Raw genomic sequence first — 21,509 nt, forward strand, 5'->3', positions numbered from 1 at the left:
AAGAACGGATCTATCTGTTATTATAAATATTATAAATCTTTAAATAAAGAATAGAGAAAAAAAGTGGGAGAGAGGTTATTATGAAATAATTCATATTTCTCAATGTCAGTGTCACTTTTGTGTAGTAGAAGAACTTATCAGGAGTATTTTATTCATTGATATTTTGACCCTCATGCGTTGGCACAAATTTCACACTCCAAAATGGACATTTAAATGTACTACTGAATACGGTTAGAGACACATCAGCTAGACAATTTCAAGCTCATTTACATACTTAGATTTGTGCTGGTAAACTGCCCTCTTCAATTCAGACCACAGGTTTTCAGTATGACTGAGATGGCCACTGCAAAATAAATATTTGTTTTCCCAGAGCATTTGTCTGTTGTTCTGGATGTATTTTTGTGGTCTTATCTTTTTGAAAGCCCCGTCTATGGTTTAACCTCCTGCTAAAAGCAGCCATGTTTTCAGGCTAAGAAATCCTGCTATTCTGCATATGAATTTACAGTATTATTTACAGCTCACTGCATTGATTGTGCAGAGACCAACTCTACAGTTACTTTAAATCTCCTGCAAACTGTAATTCTTCTGGGTTTTTATTTATTTATTTATTTACTTTCATAGTCTTTTTATTGTTTCATTTCTGTAAACTCTGCCACAGTTTGAACTGGCCTCTTGTATAATGTTTAATTTTAATGGCCTGTAAGTAGATTGCAAGTAGGGAATGTGTGAAAGCTGATACAGCACTGCACAAGAGCTGTCAGTCAATCTGGACTTTACCTTTACCTTTACTCCAGTCCTGTTAAGTGGAGCAACTGCAATGTTTCCTATAAACACCTCACCTATGTTACAATAGCTGATTTTATACAGACTCCCACTTTGCAAACATGTAAGCTTTTAGTCATCTGTTTAGTTCAGCATCATAGGTAGACCAGAGTTTTCGCAAGTACATCGCAGCATAGTCATGAAATCACATGATCTAGAGATTGTGTTTATTAAAGGCTTCTTTTGGTTGTGGGCTGACCACCACTCAATGTTAAAAAAAAAAAAAAACTACTCACTTTCACTTAATAACTATTTCTATAATCATAAAACAAAATAACTAGTAAACATTTAACTTTGAAGTATCTTAGGAAATACATAATGCACTGCATAATTATTTATAGCTTAAATGATTGAGGTCTACTGATTTACAGCTAAATTATAACGAACATGTTCTAAGGCATACACCTAAGGCATAAGCTTTTACAAATTATATTAAAATGCATTGTTAATGATGCATTAGCACACTAAAGGTTTTGATTTGGCTATGTGATATCCAGCTAGTAATTGGGAAACACTGAAACTAAGGGGCCTAGCCTTTGCTGTTATAGTTTTTGCATGTTCCAGCATGACAATGCTCTTGTGCACAAAGTGAGCACTTTACATTACTAAATGTTTACATAGGGATCCATAAACAGCATATGAACAGGATGACCGCCTTCGATGACAAAATATTTAGTCCATTCTTTCTTAAGGCAAATTTAATTTAAAAAAATAATGAAACAAAGAAAAGAAATGGTAATTAATACATATTAGTCAAGATTAATTCAACGGTACAGAACATAAGATCTCAGTTCCCTTTTATCCATGTCAGATTATTGCCACTATATTCAACAAAGTTATGATAAAAAAAAAATTTAATCTGACCTCAAAAAAGCATCAGTGTGGTTTACAACAATCAGCTTACCCAGCATGCTGTTCCCAGTGCCTCACCTTATACCAGATACTGGTGAATTGAGGTTTGGTTGCAGCTTGAATCCACTAATGCATGGTATGTACCCCCTTGAATACTCACTGGTATACACTATGTCCCAGCTTGATCAGGGTGGTCTGTGGAGCGTGAGGGACCCGGACCAATGCCTCCACCTCCATCACGTGGCATTGGTCCTGGAAATGCCCAGGTTTCCTGCAAAGCCAGCAGACTGGCCCAGGCCTTACTCCCATACCCACCAGTCTGACACTCTTACAGGTTGGACTGGAAATGAGGAGACGGGAGGCAGGCTTGAGACAACTAAAAGAGGTTCTTTATTTTCTCTCACTATTCTCTTCACTTTTCAGCAATTTTTTTCTACCACACAGATTCAAACACATGTACATTCGGCTCTGTGCTGCTCAGCTCTCTCTCTCATGGTTCTCTTCTCCCCTGTTTATGCTTGCCACCACTCACTGAAAAACACACCACTCAGGTGTAGATTCCTGCCATGCACCAAGTGTTCCCAGGATATACCCCAGCATGACCCTGGCCAGAATAAAGCATTTAATGAAAATTACTACATTAAACCATAATTCTGCAGAAAATACTACATAATTTCATTTAAAAACATAAACATTAATTCACTCAACACCCACACTCTGCAAATGCAAAGGTGGCAAGGTTTAAAAATGAAGATTTCTAATTCTTCTACAAAATTATCTATAATGTTATCAGTTACTACTGTTTTTCACTTTCACCAGTCTTTGTAGTGCATTGTGTCTCTAAGCTCCATGACCTATGCCACTCTTTGCACTTGGGCTAATGTTTCATTTTAATGTCCTGTGAGTAGAATGCTGGTAGGAAATATATGAATGCTGATACAGCACAGCTCAAGAGTTGTCAGTCAGTTTAGGGTTTACCTTTACTCCAGTCTTGTTAGGTGGAGCAAATTCAAGGACTCAGTTTTGCAATTTGCAAAAGTGCAAGATTTTATTGAACTGTCTAGCTATGGACAATATACCAGAATGTTATCAAACATAACATTTAAACGTATGTTTGAGCTTCTCTTATTAGACACCCACTCAGTGGCCACTTTGTAGTTTGCGTAATGCCAGTGTTTAAAAAGACACATCTGCTGTAAGGGAAATAAATGATGCAACATACATCATGGGCAATTGCTATCTATGGATTTAGGTCTTAAGAACATATATTCAGCCTTACAACAGGCAAGTTTTACATATTGTATTGAGATGCACCTTCAGATATTTCAATTGTGTCTCAGTGATATAGTATCAGTTGAGGCTGAATAATGAATAAATGGTGATATTGGGGCTTAACTCATTAGATTAATGTGACAGTTAATTAACATGCAAACTAATTTGTTTTAGACATGTGTTTGTATTAAAGAACTACGGGATCCAGTGTAAAAGTTGCAGGCGAGAGGTGGCTGTCAGACATGAAACTCGCAGGACAAAAAGATATAATACAATTCCAATGTCCAGTAAAACTCCATTGAAAGTGTTATATTAAATGAACTACGAGCTTAGCTGCGGTAGCAGCTTGTCCATATGGCATTTTCAGCAAATGTCAATCTTCATGTAACCCTCAGTCACAACTCAAATACACTTTAAATTTTACATTTTATTTTTTAAAATGCATTTTAAATTCCATTGAAATACTAATTACCTCTTTTAGTCACCAACATTTTTTTTTATGTTGCTATTTGATAGGTATGTGCCCATGTAGCTCCATAAGTGTTATAATTACACCTGCTGATCAAATAACGGGAACTGCAGCAAACACTAATAGAGGAACATTGGTTCTGGAATCATGCCGCCCCATGCTCACTCTATGAATATTTTCAGTGAAGTAGATATATGGTATTTAAGTAGTATCTTTAACAGGGAGCACAAGCATGACTGACCTGGAACAGTGCGTGGAACAGTGTCACAGAGCGTGCACATTAACAGAGAGCATGAGGTGTTTTGAATTGAACACAAATAAAGCTGTTTGGAAATATGGAGAAGTTAATCAAGACTGCAGAGAAACTTCTGCGCATGAGCACTGAGGCACGCACGCTTCACTTTCCCTCCCTTTTAAGAGCTACACTCTGCTTGTGAGTCAATCGGAAATTTTAAACTTTGGGGGCAAGTATAAGAAGCATGTTCCTTTGGCTATGATTGGTCACTCTAAGCCCCACTCTAGGCCTCCTTTCTTCTGGAAACAGACCTTGATCTCATTAAAGAAAATGTATTGATAAATGTCTTTAAATTTCTAAGGGTTTGTGATCAGGTGCAGCTGGTGGGCATAGATTTTGGTGGGGCAGTACAACATTAATAACTCACACATAGCCTCAAACAAAATTAAGTTGACTTATGCTATAGGCTACTATCTAGAACCCACATAATTTGTAGTTGAGAGTCAACAACATATAGTCATGCAGCATACAGTTTACCAGCTCATTTTGTGCAGTTATAGATATACCTTTGTTCAACTGTGTTCGACACAGAGGGTGCGTTCCCTGTCCTGAAAAGTCCTGAAACTAACCCAAAATTTTCAGGTACTGGAAAAGGGAGACACAATTTTCTTCTTTTGCTTAACCTTTTGCATGGGAAATAAGGCTGACGTACGGACATTATCCACTCCATAATCCCCCTCCCTATCATCATTGTAATATATCTTACAATGTAAATGGTTCTGTACATCATAGATACAGTGTGTTCCCTGAAACTTTGCCTTTGTTTACAGAAATGTATTACATTAATTCTGATTATTTGCTATAAAACAAGATCTTGGAGGCTAGTCCAATTTTGCAACGCTGTCATTAACTCTCTGCTATCTGCTAACTGTCTGTCACTTACTGCTGTTCTTCCTCCACTGGAGGGAGCATGTACCTCTGTTAGCGCTAGGTGCAGTAATAACTCTGGCTCTAGAAAGGAGAGCACAACAACAGAACATCAGCTTATATTCAAATAGCACCCTTTTTTTAAATAGTTGGAATTCAGACTCTTTATTCAATACTTTGTAGCAACACCTTTGGCAACAATTATAGCTCTGACTCTTCTTGAATAAACTTTGCACACCTGAATTTGGGCAGTTTCTCCAATTCTTCCTGGCAGATCCTTTCAAGCTCAATCAAATTTGATTGGGAACTGTGAACTGCCATCTTCAGTTCTCTCCACAGTGGCTTCAAGTCTGAGCTTTGGCTGTGCCGGTGAAGAATGTTCAGAGACTTGTCCCTAAGTCTCTCCATCAATGGCTTGGCTGTATTCTTCAGTTCATTGTCATGCTCATTGGAGCAATTTTCTTCAAGAACATCTCTGTACTTTACTGCTTTCATACTTCCCTCAGTTGTGACCAGTCTCAAAGTCCCTGCCACTGAGAAGCGCCCCCATGTCATGATGTTGCCACCAACATGCTTCACTGTAGGGACAGTATTACCAGTCGATGAGCAATACCAGGTTGTCAGGTATTGTTCAGTCCAAAAAGTTTCATTTTTGTCTCATCAGAACAAATACTCTTTTCCCTCATGCTTTCAGAGTCCTTTAAGTGTCAATCCTATGCATTTTACCTGAGTGGCTTCCATCTAGCCACTCTACCATAAAAGCTAGATTGATAAATTATTTCAGAGATTGTTCTCCTTCAGGTAGGACATAACGTTTAGAAAAGTGAATTGTGGTAATATTATACAGGTTTCAGGATTTTTTACATCCATCAAGATAAAGTAAAATGAAAAATAGGCTTTTTCCTATCCTCTGAAGTATTATTGCCTTGCTTATCTTCCTTTGATTAGGTCCGTTTCACTGCACAAAGCTTGTGGGGAGAGGGGTTCACTGTAATCCCAACCACACCTGTGAGGTCCAGCTGATCCTCTGACACCCCTGGTGGAGGAGTGAAGCGGAAGTGCTGCAGGAGGGAGCTGAAGAAGAGGAAGAGCTCCATCCTGGCCAGGCTTTCTCCCAGGCACACCCTGCGCCCTGAAAGTAAAAAGGCAGTTCTTAGATTCAATGTTTCTGTTGTCTCTTATCTGTCTTAAATGTGTATGTCCTACCAGACCCTACCAGACATTGCACTCTTACAAAAAAGGCCCCTTGTTTTTATTTTTGTTTTTTGATAATTATGTCTTTTATCTAGCATACTTAGAACTATCTCTGAAAAGGAAATACTGGTTTATAATTCCACATTAAAAACCTCACAGCTGGTGGTGTGGGGTAGACTCATGGGAATTATATTGGCCAGTCTCTGGATTTCATGGATCACTGCATCTGTGTAAGGCAAGTTCTTCCTGTCCTCCACCACTGGCTGACGACCTCCAATCACCCTGTCAATCTCCTCATGGACCCGAACTTCATGTGTAAACAGGGTTTTACATTCATGATTAGCAGACTGTAAATCCACACAGACCAAGTATCAGAAATACTGTTCCTATGTTAGTGCACTTACCCTGTATGTGAGGGTACTTAGCCATAAGCAGCATCCCCCAGCGCAGTGTTGTGCTAGTGGTGTCAGTGCCAGCAACAAAAAGATTCATCACTGTGGCGATAAGATTCTTCTCACTGAAACGAGAGTTTTTCTGTCCTGATTGCTAGGAGACCAGAAATCACAAAGCTAACATTTACAATTCTTATCAGTCATGAGATGCGGTTGGACTGCATTTTTTCTTGCATACAGGTTTCTATGCATTCACCAGCTCACGAACCTGCTTCTTGTTTTTCTCACCATTCGCATGGAGTGTTCTTCTGCTTTTCAAGAATGGACCTATCCAGGGAAGTATGTTGAAGATCTTATAATAGTAGGTTGGAAAATGGAAAGTAATTTGTCATTATTTTGTACACTTTGTGGCACATTGCCATGCAAATGTTGGAACAAACTCTACATGCCATGCCATTAGCACAAACACTGGACATTCACATGAATGATTTTAGAGCAACACAGTTCAGCAGCATATATTTTATTAATAGAATGTTAAGACTGTTTTTTTTCTGTTTACAGTGATGTACATTCTCAATACCAAAACTATACTAAAACTGCCCTAGACACCACATGAATCAGAGTTATGTATCATAGAAATTTAGGACAAACAAAACAGTCATCTACAGGTGGACATCAGCAACGTTTCTTTAACTGGCTGGTCAGCGATATGCAGCTGCTGCTTGTCGTTTGTCCAAAAAATTATTCAGAAAATCCCATTTACAACCTAAAGTTTCTTGATACAGGAACATTATATTGGTCTGTAGTGTTAACATTTAAGTTGTGCGCATCCCACCAAATTAAATGAAAGATTAATATGGAGCATCATTTTGTTACTAATAATTTCATACACTGCATGTAAATTCATGTATATCCATCCATCAACTCTGAGTTTTAAATTTTAGCCATCTGGCTTTTCCTTTCAGATATACAAGAAGCTTTAGTCGTTACTTACTCGCATAGAAGCTGACCCACCAATCCTGACATTCTCATTTGCCCTTTTGACCATTTCTTTGAATTGAGGATCACTGTACTCAAATCTGTTTCCATACACAATGGATGAGATGATGTTGGAGACAGCATAGTTCATTGGTTCAGTTGTGTCAAATGGTTTTCCTTTGGAGAAAAAACTCTCATTACAAAATATTACAAAGAAGATATTACAAAGAAATTTATGAAAGCGTTGTCTGAAATCATGGGATTACGTATAATAAAATTTTTTGGGTACCTCCAAAGCTCTCAAACACTTCTTTAAGGTATTGGATTTCCTCAGTGATTTTCTCTTCACTGCCTCTCTTGCCCATTCCAAAGTCTCGAAGGTTTGTTAAAGCAAAACGTCTCATCTCTTTCCAGTTCTCCCCATTAGAAAACAAGATTCCTAAAGACAACAGAGCACATGTTCAATTTTCATTCTGTCATCAGTTATTTCTCTTCACTTTGGTTTATGTTTCATACACAGTTAAAAGGGTAAATCTTGTTAAATCAGTTTTGTTGGATAATAAATAAATGACTATCAAATAATGTTCAGATGTGAAATATATAGAGACTATAATTTAAGCTCAACTGCACACAACTGATAAGTGGCATAAAAAGTGATTGGTCCAAATATGATGTAAATAGAATGTAAGCATCTCTTACCATGTTCCTCAGCAAACTTGAATGTGTGATTGATTTCTCTTTCCCCAAATTCCTCAGCATAGTTAACAAGTGCTTGTTTCACTGTTTTGTACCCTGCTAAGACAATGATTTTCTTGGTACCAAAATATACTTTGAACACAGATCCATACGTCTTGGCAAGCTGGAAGACAGAATTGGACATTCATGAGCAAGTCCATTGTAGATTTTAAAATGTGCGTGGCAAACTTTTAGAGCACCTGCCACTGCGAAATCAAATGATCAATAGAGATTTAAGGTGAACTAGGAAGGGGAGGATTTTTGGATCATCAGTTAATCCAGGTTTAAGAAACCCCACTGTAAGGCGAACGTTAATTCTGTCCACAACAGAGGAGTAACTCTCACGAAGTTTACATTGTCAGAGCTACTTTTATTATAATTCAGAGACCCTATCGTAGAAAATCTAGAAGGGTCTGTTTGCGTCCTGCAAGATAATAAACCATGCCTATTACAAGGAACGCCCACTACAAGGAACACCTACTAGCAAATCACACTACACAACATTCCCATGCCCACTCCCCCCGAACTCTGTGTTTTACGTAACACAACAAACACAATGTGTTTATGTATTTGTTGTGGGTGTAACTTCACATGGTTTGTAATCCTGCAGGACGCAGACGGATACACTTGAGAAAATCACGTGCTAGGTTTCTTATTGTTTGAGTTTCTCAACAGCTGCAATTTGCATAATTTTTTTTCTAAATTAGTTAAACATATTCTGTCCACTGAAGTAACGATCGCTTCAAATAACATATGCATTATTCAAAAAGAGAAATATGTAATCTGCACGTTTTTTGTGGTGAAAGAAGTGTTGAAATGACAAATCCTCTTCGTCCATCTAAATTTGGTGTCTCCTAAAGATCACTCTCCAGTTCATGAACATGCATCTTTTTTTTTTAACCTGAAATTACATGAAATGATTTCTGCTCTTCAAGAACGGACCTATCCGTTATTATAAATATTATAAATCTTTAAATAAAGAATAGAGAAAAAAGTGGGAGAGAGGTTATTATGAAATAATTCGTATTTCTCAATGTCAGTGTCACTTTTGTGTAGTAGAAGAACTTATCAGGAGTATTTTATTCATTGATATTTTGACCCTCATGCGTTGGCACAAATTTCACACTCCAAAATGGACATTTAAATGTACTACTGAATACGGTTAGAGACACATCAGCTAGACAATTTCAGGCTCATTTGCATACTTAGATTTGTGCTGGTAAACTGCCCTCTTCAATTCAGACCACAGGTTTTCAGTATGACTGAGATGGCCACTGCAAAATAAATATTGTGCATAAATAAATTGTGTTCCCAGAGCATTTCTCTGTTGTTCTGGATGAATGTTTGCGGGCTTATCTTGTTGAAAGCTCCATCTACGGTTTAACCTCCTGCCAAAAGCAACCATGTTTCAGGCTAAGAAATCCTGGTATTCTGCATATGAATTTACAGTATTATTTACAGCTCACTGTGTTGATTTACCCTGTAAGTTATATTCTGTTTTTCCGCTGACACTCCAGTCACATGGCACAAAGATGTGGGTCAAAACTCCTGCAAACTGTAATTCTTTTTTTTTGGTTGTTGTTTGTTTTATTTATTTACTTTCATAGTCTTTTTATTGTTTCATTTCTGTAAACTCTGCCACAGTTTGAACTGGCCTCTTGTATAATGTTTAATTTTAATGGCCTGTAAGTAGATTGCAAGTAGGGAATGTGTGAAAGCTGATACAGCACTGCACAAGAGCTGTCAGTCAATCTGGACTTTACCTTTACCTTTACTCCAGTCCTGTTAAGTGGAGCAACTGCAATGTTTCCTATAAACACCTCACCTATGTTACAATAGCTGATTTTATACAGACTCCCACTTTGCAAACATGTAAGCTTTTAGTCATCTGTTTAGTTCAGCATCATAGGTAGACCAGAGTTTTCGCAAGTACATCGCAGCATAGTCATGAAATCACATGATCTAGAGATTGTGTTTATTAAAGGCTTCTTTTGGTTGTGGGCTGACCACCACTCAATGTTAAAAAAAAAAAAAAACTTTCACTTAATAACTATTTCTATAATCATAAAACAAAATAACTAGTAAACATTTAACTTTGAAGTATCTTAGGAAATACATAATGCACTGCATAATTATTTATAGCTTAAATGATTGAGGTCTACTGATTTACAGCTAAATTATAACGAACATGTTCTAAGGCATACACCTAAGGCATAAGCTTTTACAAATTATATTAAAATGCATTGTTAATGATGCATTAGCACACTAAAGGTTTTGATTTGGCTATGTGATATCCAGCTAGTAATTGGGAAACACTGAAACTAAGGGGCCTAGCCTTTGCTGTTATAGCTTTTGCATGTTCCAGCATGACAATGCTCTTGTGCACAAAGTGAGCACTTTACATTACTAAATGTTTACATAGGGATCCATAAACAGCATATGAACAGGATGACCGCCTTCGATGACAAAATATTTAGTCCATTCTTTCTTAAGGCAAATTTAATTTAAAAAAATAATGAAACAAAGAAAAGAAATGGTAATTAATACATATTAGTCAAGATTAATTCAACGGTACAGTACATAAGATCTCAGTTCCCTTTTATCCATGTCAGATTATTGCCACTATATTCAACAAAGTTATGATAAAAAAAAAATTTAATCTGACCTCAAAAAAGCATCAGTGTGGTTTACAACAATCAGCTTACCCAGCATGCTGTTCCCAGTGCCTCACCTTATACCAGATACTGGTGAATTGAGGTTTGGTTGCAGCTTGAATCCACTAATGCATGGTATGTACCCCCTTGAATACTCACTGGTATACACTATGTCCCAGCTTGATCAGGGTGGTCTGTGGAGCGTGAGGGACCCGGACCAATGCCTCCACCTCCATCACGTGGCATTGGTCCTGGAAATGCCCAGGTTTCCTGCAAAGCCAGCAGACTGGCCCAGGCCTTACTCCCATACCCACCAGTCTGACACTCTTACAGGTTGGACTGGAAATGAGGAGACGGGAGGCAGGCTTGAGACAACTAAAAGAGGTTCTTTATTTTCTCTCACTATTCTCTTCACTTTTCAGCAATTTTTTTCTACCACACAGATTCAAACACATGTACATTCGGCTCTGTGCTGCTCAGCTCTCTCTCTCATGGTTCTCTTCTCCCCTGTTTATGCTTGCCACCACTCACTGAAAAACACACCACTCAGGTGTAGATTCCTGCCATGCACCAAGTGTTCCCAGGATATACCCCAGCATGACCCTGGCCAGAATAAAGCATTTAATGAAAATTACTACATTAAACCATAATTCTGCAGAAAATACTACATAATTTCATTTAAAAACATAAACATTAATTCACTCAACACCCACACTCTGCAAATGCAAAGGTGGCAAGGTTTAAAAATGAAGATTTCTAATTCTTCTACAAAATTATCTATAATGTTATCAGTTACTACTGTTTTTCACTTTCACCAGTCTTTGTAGTGCATTGTGTCTCTAAGCTCCATGACCTATGCCACTCTTTGCACTTGGGCTAATGTTTCATTTTAATGTCCTGTGAGTAGAATGCTGGTAGGAAATATATGAATGCTGATACAGCACAGCTCAAGAGTTGTCAGTCAGTTTAGGGTTTACCTTTACTCCAGTCTTGTTAGGTGGAGCAAATTCAAGGACTCAGTTTTGCAATTTGCAAAAGTGCAAGATTTTATTGAACTGTCTAGCTATGGACAATATACCAGAATGTTATCAAACATAACATTTAAACGTATGTTTGAGCTTCTCTTATTAGACACCCACTCAGTGGCCACTTTGTAGTTTGCGTAATGCCAGTGTTTAAAAAGACACATCTGCTGTAAGGGAAATAAATGATGCAACATACATCATGGGCAATTGCTATCTATGGATTTAGGTCTTAAGAACATATATTCAGCCTTACAACAGGCAAGTTTTACATATTGTATTGAGATGCACCTTCAGATATTTCAATTGTGTCTCAGTGATATAGTATCAGTTGAGGCTGAATAATGAATAAATGGTGATATTGGGGCTTAACTCATTAGATTAATGTGACAGTTAATTAACATGCAAACTAATTTGTTTTAGACATGTGTTTGTATTAAAGAACTACGGGATCCAGTGTAAAAGTTGCAGGCGAGAGGTGGCTGTCAGACATGAAACTCGCAGGACAAAAAGATATAATACAATTCCAATGTCCAGTAAAACTCCATTGAAAGTGTTATATTAAATGAACTACGAGCTTAGCTGCGGTAGCAGCTTGTCCATATGGCATTTTCAGCAAATGTCAATCTTCATGTAACCCTCAGTCACAACTCAAATACACTTTAAATTTTACATTTTATTTTTTAAAATGCATTTTAAATTCCATTGAAATACTAATTACCTCTTTTAGTCACCAACATTTTTTTTTATGTTGCTATTTGATAGGTATGTGCCCATGTAGCTCCATAAGTGTTATAATTACACCTGCTGATCAAATAACGGGAACTGCAGCAAACACTAATAGAGGAACATTGGTTCTGGAATCATGCCGCCCCATGCTCACTCTATGAATATTTTCAGTGAAGTAGATATATGGTATTTAAGTAGTATCTTTAACAGGGAGCACAAGCATGACTGACCTGGAACAGTGCGTGGAACAGTGTCACAGAGCGTGCACATTAACAGAGAGCATGAGGTGTTTTGAATTGAACACAAATAAAGCTGTTTGGAAATATGGAGAAGTTAATCAAGACTGCAGAGAAACTTCTGCGCATGAGCACTGAGGCACGCACGCTTCACTTTCCCTCCCTTTTAAGAGCTACACTCTGCTTGTGAGTCAATCGGAAATTTTAAACTTTGGGGGCAAGTATAAGAAGCATGTTCCTTTGGCTATGATTGGTCACTCTAAGCCCCACTCTAGGCCTCCTTTCTTCTGGAAACAGACCTTGATCTCATTAAAGAAAATGTATTGATAAATGTCTTTAAATTTCTAAGGGTTTGTGATCAGGTGCAGCTGGTGGGCATAGATTTTGGTGGGGCAGTACAACATTAATAACTCACACATAGCCTCAAACAAAATTAAGTTGACTTATGCTATAGGCTACTATCTAGAACCCACATAATTTGTAGTTGAGAGTCAACAACATATAGTCATGCAGCATACAGTTTACCAGCTCATTTTGTGCAGTTATAGATATACCTTTGTTCAACTGTGTTCGACACAGAGGGTGCGTTCCCTGTCCTGAAAAGTCCTGAAACTAACCCAAAATTTTCAGGTACTGGAAAAGGGAGACACAATTTTCTTCTTTTGCTTAACCTTTTGCATGGGAAATAAGGCTGACGTACGGACATTATCCACTCCATAATCCCCCTCCCTATCATCATTGTAATATATCTTACAATGTAAATGGTTCTGTACATCATAGATACAGTGTGTTCCCTGAAACTTTGCCTTTGTTTACAGAAATGTATTACATTAATTCTGATTATTTGCTATAAAACAAGATCTTGGAGGCTAGTCCAATTTTGCAACGCTGTCATTAACTCTCTGCTATCTGCTAACTGTCTGTCACTTACTGCTGTTCTTCCTCCACTGGAGGGAGCATGTACCTCTGTTAGCGCTAGGTGCAGTAATAACTCTGGCTCTAGAAAGGAGAGCACAACAACAGAACATCAGCTTATATTCAAATAGCACCCTTTTTTTTAAATAGTTGGAATTCAGACTCTTTATTCAATACTTTGTAGCAACACCTTTGGCAACAATTATAGCTCTGACTCTTCTTGAATAAACTTTGCACACCTGAATTTGGGCAGTTTCTCCAATTCTTCCTGGCAGATCCTTTCAAGCTCAATCAAATTTGATTGGGAACTGTGAACTGCCATCTTCAGTTCTCTCCACAGTGGCTTCAAGTCTGAGCTTTGGCTGTGCCGGTGAAGAATGTTCAGAGACTTGTCCCTAAGTCTCTCCATCAATGGCTTGGCTGTATTCTTCAGTTCATTGTCATGCTCATTGGAGCAATTTTCTTCAAGAACATCTCTGTACTTTACTGCTTTCATACTTCCCTCAGTTGTGACCAGTCTCAAAGTCCCTGCCACTGAGAAGCGCCCCCATGTCATGATGTTGCCACCAACATGCTTCACTGTAGGGACAGTATTACCAGTCGATGAGCAATACCAGGTTGTCAGGTATTGTTCAGTCCAAAAAGTTTCATTTTTGTCTCATCAGAACAAATACTCTTTTCCCTCATGCTTTCAGAGTCCTTTAAGTGTCAATCCTATGCATTTTACCTGAGTGGCTTCCATCTAGCCACTCTACCATAAAAGCTAGATTGATAAATTATTTCAGAGATTGTTCTCCTTCAGGTAGGACATAACGTTTAGAAAAGTGAATTGTGGTAATATTATACAGGTTTCAGGATTTTTTACATCCATCAAGATAAAGTAAAATGAAAAATAGGCTTTTTCCTATCCTCTGAAGTATTATTGCCTTGCTTATCTTCCTTTGATTAGGTCCGTTTCACTGCACAAAGCTTGTGGGGAGAGGGGTTCACTGTAATCCCAACCACACCTGTGAGGTCCAGCTGATCCTCTGACACCCCTGGTGGAGGAGTGAAGCGGAAGTGCTGCAGGAGGGAGCTGAAGAAGAGGAAGAGCTCCATCCTGGCCAGGCTTTCTCCCAGGCACACCCTGCGCCCTGAAAGTAAAAAGGCAGTTCTTAGATTCAATGTTTCTGTTGTCTCTTATCTGTCTTAAATGTGTATGTCCTACCAGACCCTACCAGACATTGCACTCTTACAAAAAAGGCCCCTTGTTTTTATTTTTGTTTTTTGATAATTATGTCTTTTATCTAGCATACTTAGAACTATCTCTGAAAAGGAAATACTGGTTTATAATTCCACATTAAAAACCTCACAGCTGGTGGTGTGGGGTAGACTCATGGGAATTATATTGGCCAGTCTCTGGATTTCATGGATCACTGCATCTGTGTAAGGCAAGTTCTTCCTGTCCTCCACCACTGGCTGACGACCTCCAATCACCCTGTCAATCTCCTCATGGACCCGAACTTCATGTGTAAACAGGGTTTTACATTCATGATTAGCAGACTGTAAATCCACACAGACCAAGTATCAGAAATACTGTTCCTATGTTAGTGCACTTACCCTGTATGTGAGGGTACTTAGCCATAAGCAGCATCCCCCAGCGCAGTGTTGTGCTAGTGGTGTCAGTGCCAGCAACAAAAAGATTCATCACTGTGGCGATAAGATTCTTCTCACTGAAACGAGAGTTTTTCTGTCCTGATTGCTAGGAGACCAGAAATCACAAAGCTAACATTTACAATTCTTATCAGTCATGAGATGCGGTTGGACTGCATTTTTTCTTGCATACAGGTTTCTATGCATTCACCAGCTCACGAACCTGCTTCTTGTTTTTCTCACCATTCGCATGGAGTGTTCTTCTGCTTTTCAAGAATGGACCTATCCAGGGAAGTATGTTGAAGATCTTATAATAGTAGGTTGGAAAATGGAAAGTAATTTGTCATTATTTTGTACACTTTGTGGCACATTGCCATGCAAATGTTGGAACAAACTCTACATGCCATGCCATTAGCACAAACACTGGACATTCACATGAATGATTTTAGAGCAACACAGTTCAGCAGCATATATTTTATTAATAGAATGTTAAGACTGTTTTTTTTCTGTTTACAGTGATGTACATTCTCAATACCAAAACTATACTAAAACTGCCCTAGACACCACATGAATCAGAGTTATGTATCATAGAAATTTAGGACAAACAAAACAGTCATCTACAGGTGGACATCAGCAACGTTTCTTTAACTGGCTGGTCAGCGATATGCAGCTGCTGCTTGTCGTTTGTCCAAAAAATTATTCAGAAAATCCCATTTACAACCTAAAGTTTCTTGATACAGGAACATTATATTGGTCTGTAGTGTTAACATTTAAGTTGTGCGCATCCCACCAAATTAAATGAAAGATTAATATGGAGCATCATTTTGTTACTAATAATTTCATACACTGCATGTAAATTCATGTATATCCATCCATCAACTCTGAGTTTTAAATTTTAGCCATCTGGCTTTTCCTTTCAGATATACAAGAAGCTTTAGTCGTTACTTACTCGCATAGAAGCTGACCCACCAATCCTGACATTCTCATTTGCCCTTTTGACCATTTCTTTGAATTGAGGATCACTGTACTCAAATCTGTTTCCATACACAATGGATGAGATGATGTTGGAGACAGCATAGTTCATTGGTTCAGTTGTGTCAAATGGTTTTCCTTTGGAGAAAAAACTCTCATTACAAAATATTACAAAGAAGATATTACAAAGAAATTTATGAAAGCGTTGTCTGAAATCATGGGATTACGTATAATAAAATTTTTTGGGTACCTCCAAAGCTCTCAAACACTTCTTTAAGGTATTGGATTTCCTCAGTGATTTTCTCTTCACTGCCTCTCTTGCCCATTCCAAAGTCTCGAAGGTTTGTTAAAGCAAAACGTCTCATCTCTTTCCAGTTCTCCCCATTAGAAAACAAGATTCCTAAAGACAACAGAGCACATGTTCAATTTTCATTCTGTCATCAGTTATTTCTCTTCACTTTGGTTTATGTTTCATACACAGTTAAAAGGGTAAATCTTGTTAAATCAGTTTTGCTGGATAATAAATAAATGACTATCAAATAATGTTCAGATGTGAAATATATAGAGACTATAATTTAAGCTCAACTGCACACAACTGATATTGAATGTGTGATTGATTTCTCTTTCCCCAAATTCCTCAGCATAGTTAACAAGTGCTTGTTTCACTGTTTTGTACCCTGCTAAGACAATGATTTTCTTGGTACCAAAATATACTTTGAACACAGATCCGTACGTCTTGGCAAGCTGGAAGACAGAATTGGACATTCATGAGCAAGTCCATTGTAGATTTTAAAATGTGCGTGGCAAACTTTTAGAGCACCTGCCACTGCGAAATCAAATGATCAATAGAGATTTAAGGTGAACTAGGAAGGGGAGGATTTTTGGATCATCAGTTAATCCAGGTTTAAGAAACCCCACTGTAAGGCGAACGTTAATTCTGTCCACAACAGAGGAGTAACTCTCACGAAGTTTACATTGTCAGAGCTACTTTTATTATAATTCAGAGACCCTATCGTAGAAAATCTAGAAGGGTCTGTTTGCGTCCTGCAAGATAATAAACCATGCCTATTACAAGGAACGCCCACTACAAGGAACACCTACTAGCAAATCACACTACACAACATTCCCATGCCCACTCCCCCCCAACTCTGTGTTTTACGTAACACAACAAACACAATGTGTTTATGTATTTGTTGTGGGTGTAACTTCACATGGTTTGTAATCCTGCAGGATGCAGACGGATACACTTGAGAAAATCACGTGCTAGGTTTCTTATTGTTTGAGTTTCTCAACAGCTGCAATTTGCATAATTTTTTTTCTAAATTAGTTAAACATATTCTGTCCACTGAAGTAACGATCGCTTCAAATAACATATGCATTATTCAAAAAGAGAAATATGTAATCTGCACGTTTTTTGTGGTGAAAGAAGTGTTGAAATGACAAATCCTCTTCGTCCATCTAAATTTGGTGTCTCCTAAAGATCACTCTCCAGTTCATGAACATGCATCTTTTTTTTTTAACCTGAAATTACATGAAATGATTTCTGCTCTTCAAGAACGGACCTATCCGTTATTATAAATATTATAAATCTTTAAATAAAGAATAGAGAAAAAAGTGGGAGAGAGGTTATTATGAAATAATTCGTATTTCTCAATGTCAGTGTCACTTTTGTGTAGTAGAAGAACTTATCAGGAGTATTTTATTCATTGATATTTTGACCCTCATGCGTTGGCACAAATTTCACACTCCAAAATGGACATTTAAATGTACTACTGAATACGGTTAGAGACACATCAGCTAGACAATTTCAGGCTCATTTGCATACTTAGATTTGTGCTGGTAAACTGCCCTCTTCAATTCAGACCACAGGTTTTCAGTATGACTGAGATGGCCACTGCAAAATAAATATTGTGCATAAATAAATTGTGTTCCCAGAGCATTTCTCTGTTGTTCTGGATGAATGTTTGCGGGCTTATCTTGTTGAAAGCTCCATCTACGGTTTAACCTCCTGCCAAAAGCAACCATGTTTCAGGCTAAGAAATCCTGGTATTCTGCATATGAATTTACAGTATTATTTACAGCTCACTGTGTTGATTTACCCTGTAAGTTATATTCTGTTTTTCCGCTGACACTCCAGTCACATGGCACAAAGATGTGGGTCAAAACTCCTGCAAACTGTAATTCTTTTTTTTTGGTTGTTGTTTGTTTTATTTATTTACTTTCATAGTCTTTTTATTGTTTCATTTCTGTAAACTCTGCCACAGTTTGAACTGGCCTCTTGTATAATGTTTAATTTTAATGGCCTGTAAGTAGATTGCAAGTAGGGAATGTGTGAAAGCTGATACAGCACTGCACAAGAGCTGTCAGTCAATCTGGACTTTACCTTTACTCCAGTCCTGTTAAGTGGAGCAACTGCAATGTTTCCTATAAACACCTCACCTATGTTACAATAGCTGATTTTATACAGACTCCCACTTTGCAAACATGTAAGCTTTTAGTCATCTGTTTAGTTCAGCATCATAGGTAGACCAGAGTTTTCGCAAGTACATCGCAGCATAGTCATGAAATCACATGATCTAGAGATTGTGTTTATTAAAGGCTTCTTTTGGTTGTGGGCTGACCACCACTCAATGTTAAAAAAAAAAAAAACTTTCACTTAATAACTATTTCTATAATCATAAAACAAAATAACTAGTAAACATTTAACTTTGAAGTATCTTAGGAAATACATAATGCACTGCATAATTATTTATAGCTTAAATGATTGAGGTCTACTGATTTACAGCTAAATTATAACGAACATGTTCTAAGGCATACACCTAAGGCATAAGCTTTTACAAATTATATTAAAATGCATTGTTAATGATGCATTAGCACACTAAAGGTTTTGATTTGGCTATGTGACATCCAGCTAGTGAGTGGGAAACACTGAAACTAAGGGGCCTAGCCTTTGCTGTTATAGCTTTTGCATGTTCCAGCATGACAATGCTCTTGTGCACAAAGTGAGCACTTTACATTACTAAATGTTTACATAGGGATCCATAAACAGCATATGAACAGGATGACCGCCTTCGATGACAAAATATTTAGTCCATTCTTTCTTAAGGCAAATTTAATTTAAAAAAATAATGAAACAAAGAAAAGAAATGGTAATTAATACATATTAGTCAAGATTAATTCAATGGTACAGTACATAAGATCTCAGTTCCCTTTTATCCATGTCAGGTTATTATCACTATAGTCTACATGGTTATGATCATATAAAAAAAGGTTCATCTAACTTCAAAAAGCATCAGTGTGGTTTACAATAATCAGTCCAAAAGTGAAAGCTGTTACATTGTGCAAATGTACAAATGAAAATAAATTAAAAATATAAATAAAAAAACAGAAGCCCTATACACAATTAGTCCATTAAGCCACACTAGTAGTTGACCACTAGTGGACACACAATAGTGAGACACCCATCGACTCACACTCAGGTGTATATGACATACGATGTCACACTCAGGTGTATATGACATACGATTTACTCACCGATGCCTCAGAATGAATCTGAAGGTTAGTCAGGATATTAGGAACGTACCAATCACAATTGAGTGTACAGTAGAAGCTTTGACTACTATTCATCTACACTCAAGAGCCATATTTCATTAGTCCTTTTTTTTTTTTTTTTTTTTTTTTTTGAAGACTGACATCATTTTTAAAAATGGACTGGGTAAATGAATTGACCTGGACGGTTAAATAAAGCATAGGTGTAAATTAAAAGATCCATTTACAAATGGGGTACGCACATACAACACAGTACTGTCACTTTTCCTTTGGAATCGATAATGAATAGGATAACCAGGGACCATTCTTTACACAACATACAAAAAAGCTTACATGTACTATGTCAGTTAAGAGAGTTTGACATTTGAATTGAAAAATTTTGCTACCTGTCTGCACAGATTGAGTCACAACTCAGATGGTGTTTTACTAGTACTCTGATGAGAATTTAACACATACAGCCTGAACACCTGAAGCAGCATATATTTTGACTGTGGTCATGTGAAGGTACTTAAATCCATTATTTCAGATATTAGAATATTCTAGTACATTTTTGGTTTCCTGTCATACTATTCTCTATGGCCAAATGTTTGTGGACACCTGACCATCACACCCATATATGGTTCTTCCCCAAACTGTTGCACAAAGCTGAAAGCACACTGTCTGAACTGTCATGTCTGAAAGACATGGCTTGCCTACGTTAGTGTGGAAGAACTCGAGTGGTCTGCACAGAGCCCTGACCTCAACCCCACTGAACACTTTTGGGATGAACTGGAACACTGACTGCACACCAGGCCTCTCTAACGGTCTACTGGCCAAACGGAACAAATCCCCACAGACACATTCCAAAATCTAGTGGAAAGCCTTCCCAGAAGAGTGGAGGTTATTATAACAGCAAAGGGGAACCTACTTTGGAATGGGATGTTCAGTAAGCACACATGGGTGTGATGGTCAGGTATCCACATACTTTATAGTGTATGTGCTATATTTTCAGGAAACACAAAACAAGACAGTACCAGTGTAAATTGGCAATAAGTAACATATACTGTTTGTTTGTTTTTTCCATCTGTAAGCCAGGGAGGTAAAACTATTTCAAACATGTTAAACTGACTAATTCTTTGGAGGAAGGTTTCCAGTGCAAATATTGTTTTTGTAATGTAAAAACAGAAAAAAGTACAAAAACCAAAAAAAATTAATGTATTGCAATATAGCTGCATGTGTTTGCTTTTAGAGATAGGGATGGCATGGCATTGTTTATAGATTTATTTTGATTCTTTAAGGTGACTATTTTTTGCAGTACAGCTTCATACATTTGTAGACATTTACACATAATCCAGACCATCACAGACAATCATCATTCAGAAAGAGTTTCCAGCAACAACAACTGATGCAAAGACTTTAAAATGCAACACATTAAGTTCTGCTTTACTTGGTGTGGATGAAAACCTCTCCCCCCAAACACACTGCTTGCAATGTCTGCCACATTGTCTGTTTTAACACACTATACATGCTTAGTCCAGACCTCCAAAGTACTGTCCAAGATCTGTGATTAGTGAAGTACAGTACCAGTGCAGTACACCTGTGTGTTGGTGTATGGGGAAGAGAAAGAAATTTTCTGAGACCTGAACATGTGGAGAAAAATCTCTCAGCCCAAGTTGCACCACATAAAGGCTTTAAATAAGGAAAATTACAGGAGTCTTCATCTCTCTTTTTCTCAGTCTGATTTTCTCCAGCCTTCTGAACAGTGCTGGAACTGAGCAAAGCTCAGGAAAACTTGCTCTAGTGAGATCTGACTCACACAATAGTCCTCAATGCTATATTTCTCCTTAGCTGCCTCAAGGGTCCCAAAAACCTGGCAAAGACAAGAAGTGATACAATTAGGACAGATATGTACTAGACATGGTGCCAAATAACAACCAACAGGGGG

The 21,509-nt window shown here is 37.7% G+C and overlaps 3 protein-coding genes across 4 annotated transcripts in view; all 3 read right to left on the minus strand.

Annotated features, from left to right (window-relative positions):
- Nucleotides 1-1,288: 1,288 nt before the first annotated feature.
- On the minus strand, nucleotides 1,289-8,302 carry LOC117595684 (cytochrome P450 2K3). The gene is given in 6 exon segments (XM_053239111.1): nucleotides 1,289-5,709; nucleotides 5,929-6,078; nucleotides 6,176-6,515; nucleotides 7,158-7,318; nucleotides 7,431-7,580; nucleotides 7,841-8,302. Coding segments are annotated over 6 exon segments (1,170 nt in total). The 5' UTR covers nucleotides 8,022-8,302; the 3' UTR covers nucleotides 1,289-5,521.
- A 5,285-nt stretch (nucleotides 8,303-13,587) lies between these two features.
- LOC128319779 (cytochrome P450 2K6-like) lies at nucleotides 13,588-16,427 on the minus strand. Its single transcript, XM_053239112.1, has 5 exons — nucleotides 16,287-16,427; nucleotides 16,014-16,174; nucleotides 15,032-15,371; nucleotides 14,785-14,934; nucleotides 13,588-14,565 (listed from the first exon to the last, which is right to left on the minus strand). Exons 3-5 carry the CDS (start codon nucleotides 15,117-15,119, stop codon nucleotides 14,378-14,380), a joined length of 426 nt encoding a protein of 141 aa, XP_053095087.1. The 5' UTR covers nucleotides 15,120-15,371; nucleotides 16,014-16,174; nucleotides 16,287-16,427; the 3' UTR covers nucleotides 13,588-14,377.
- The window catches only part of abca3b (ATP-binding cassette, sub-family A (ABC1), member 3b), a 49,521-nt gene continuing 44,297 nt past the window's right edge, over nucleotides 16,286-21,509 (minus strand). Inside the window, exon 31 of one of the 2 annotated variants that reach the window (XM_026916431.3) lies at nucleotides 16,286-21,434. In XM_026916431.3, the coding sequence (XP_026772232.2) occupies nucleotides 21,297-21,434 (138 nt within the window). In that variant the 3' untranslated portion in view covers nucleotides 16,286-21,296. The remainder of the gene's footprint in view (nucleotides 21,435-21,509) is intronic. The other variant, XM_053239110.1, reaches the window with a different exon arrangement.

The sequence above is a fragment of the Pangasianodon hypophthalmus genome, chromosome 13 (assembly GCF_027358585.1).
Source record: "Pangasianodon hypophthalmus isolate fPanHyp1 chromosome 13, fPanHyp1.pri, whole genome shotgun sequence".
NCBI lineage: Eukaryota > Metazoa > Chordata > Actinopteri > Siluriformes > Pangasiidae > Pangasianodon > Pangasianodon hypophthalmus.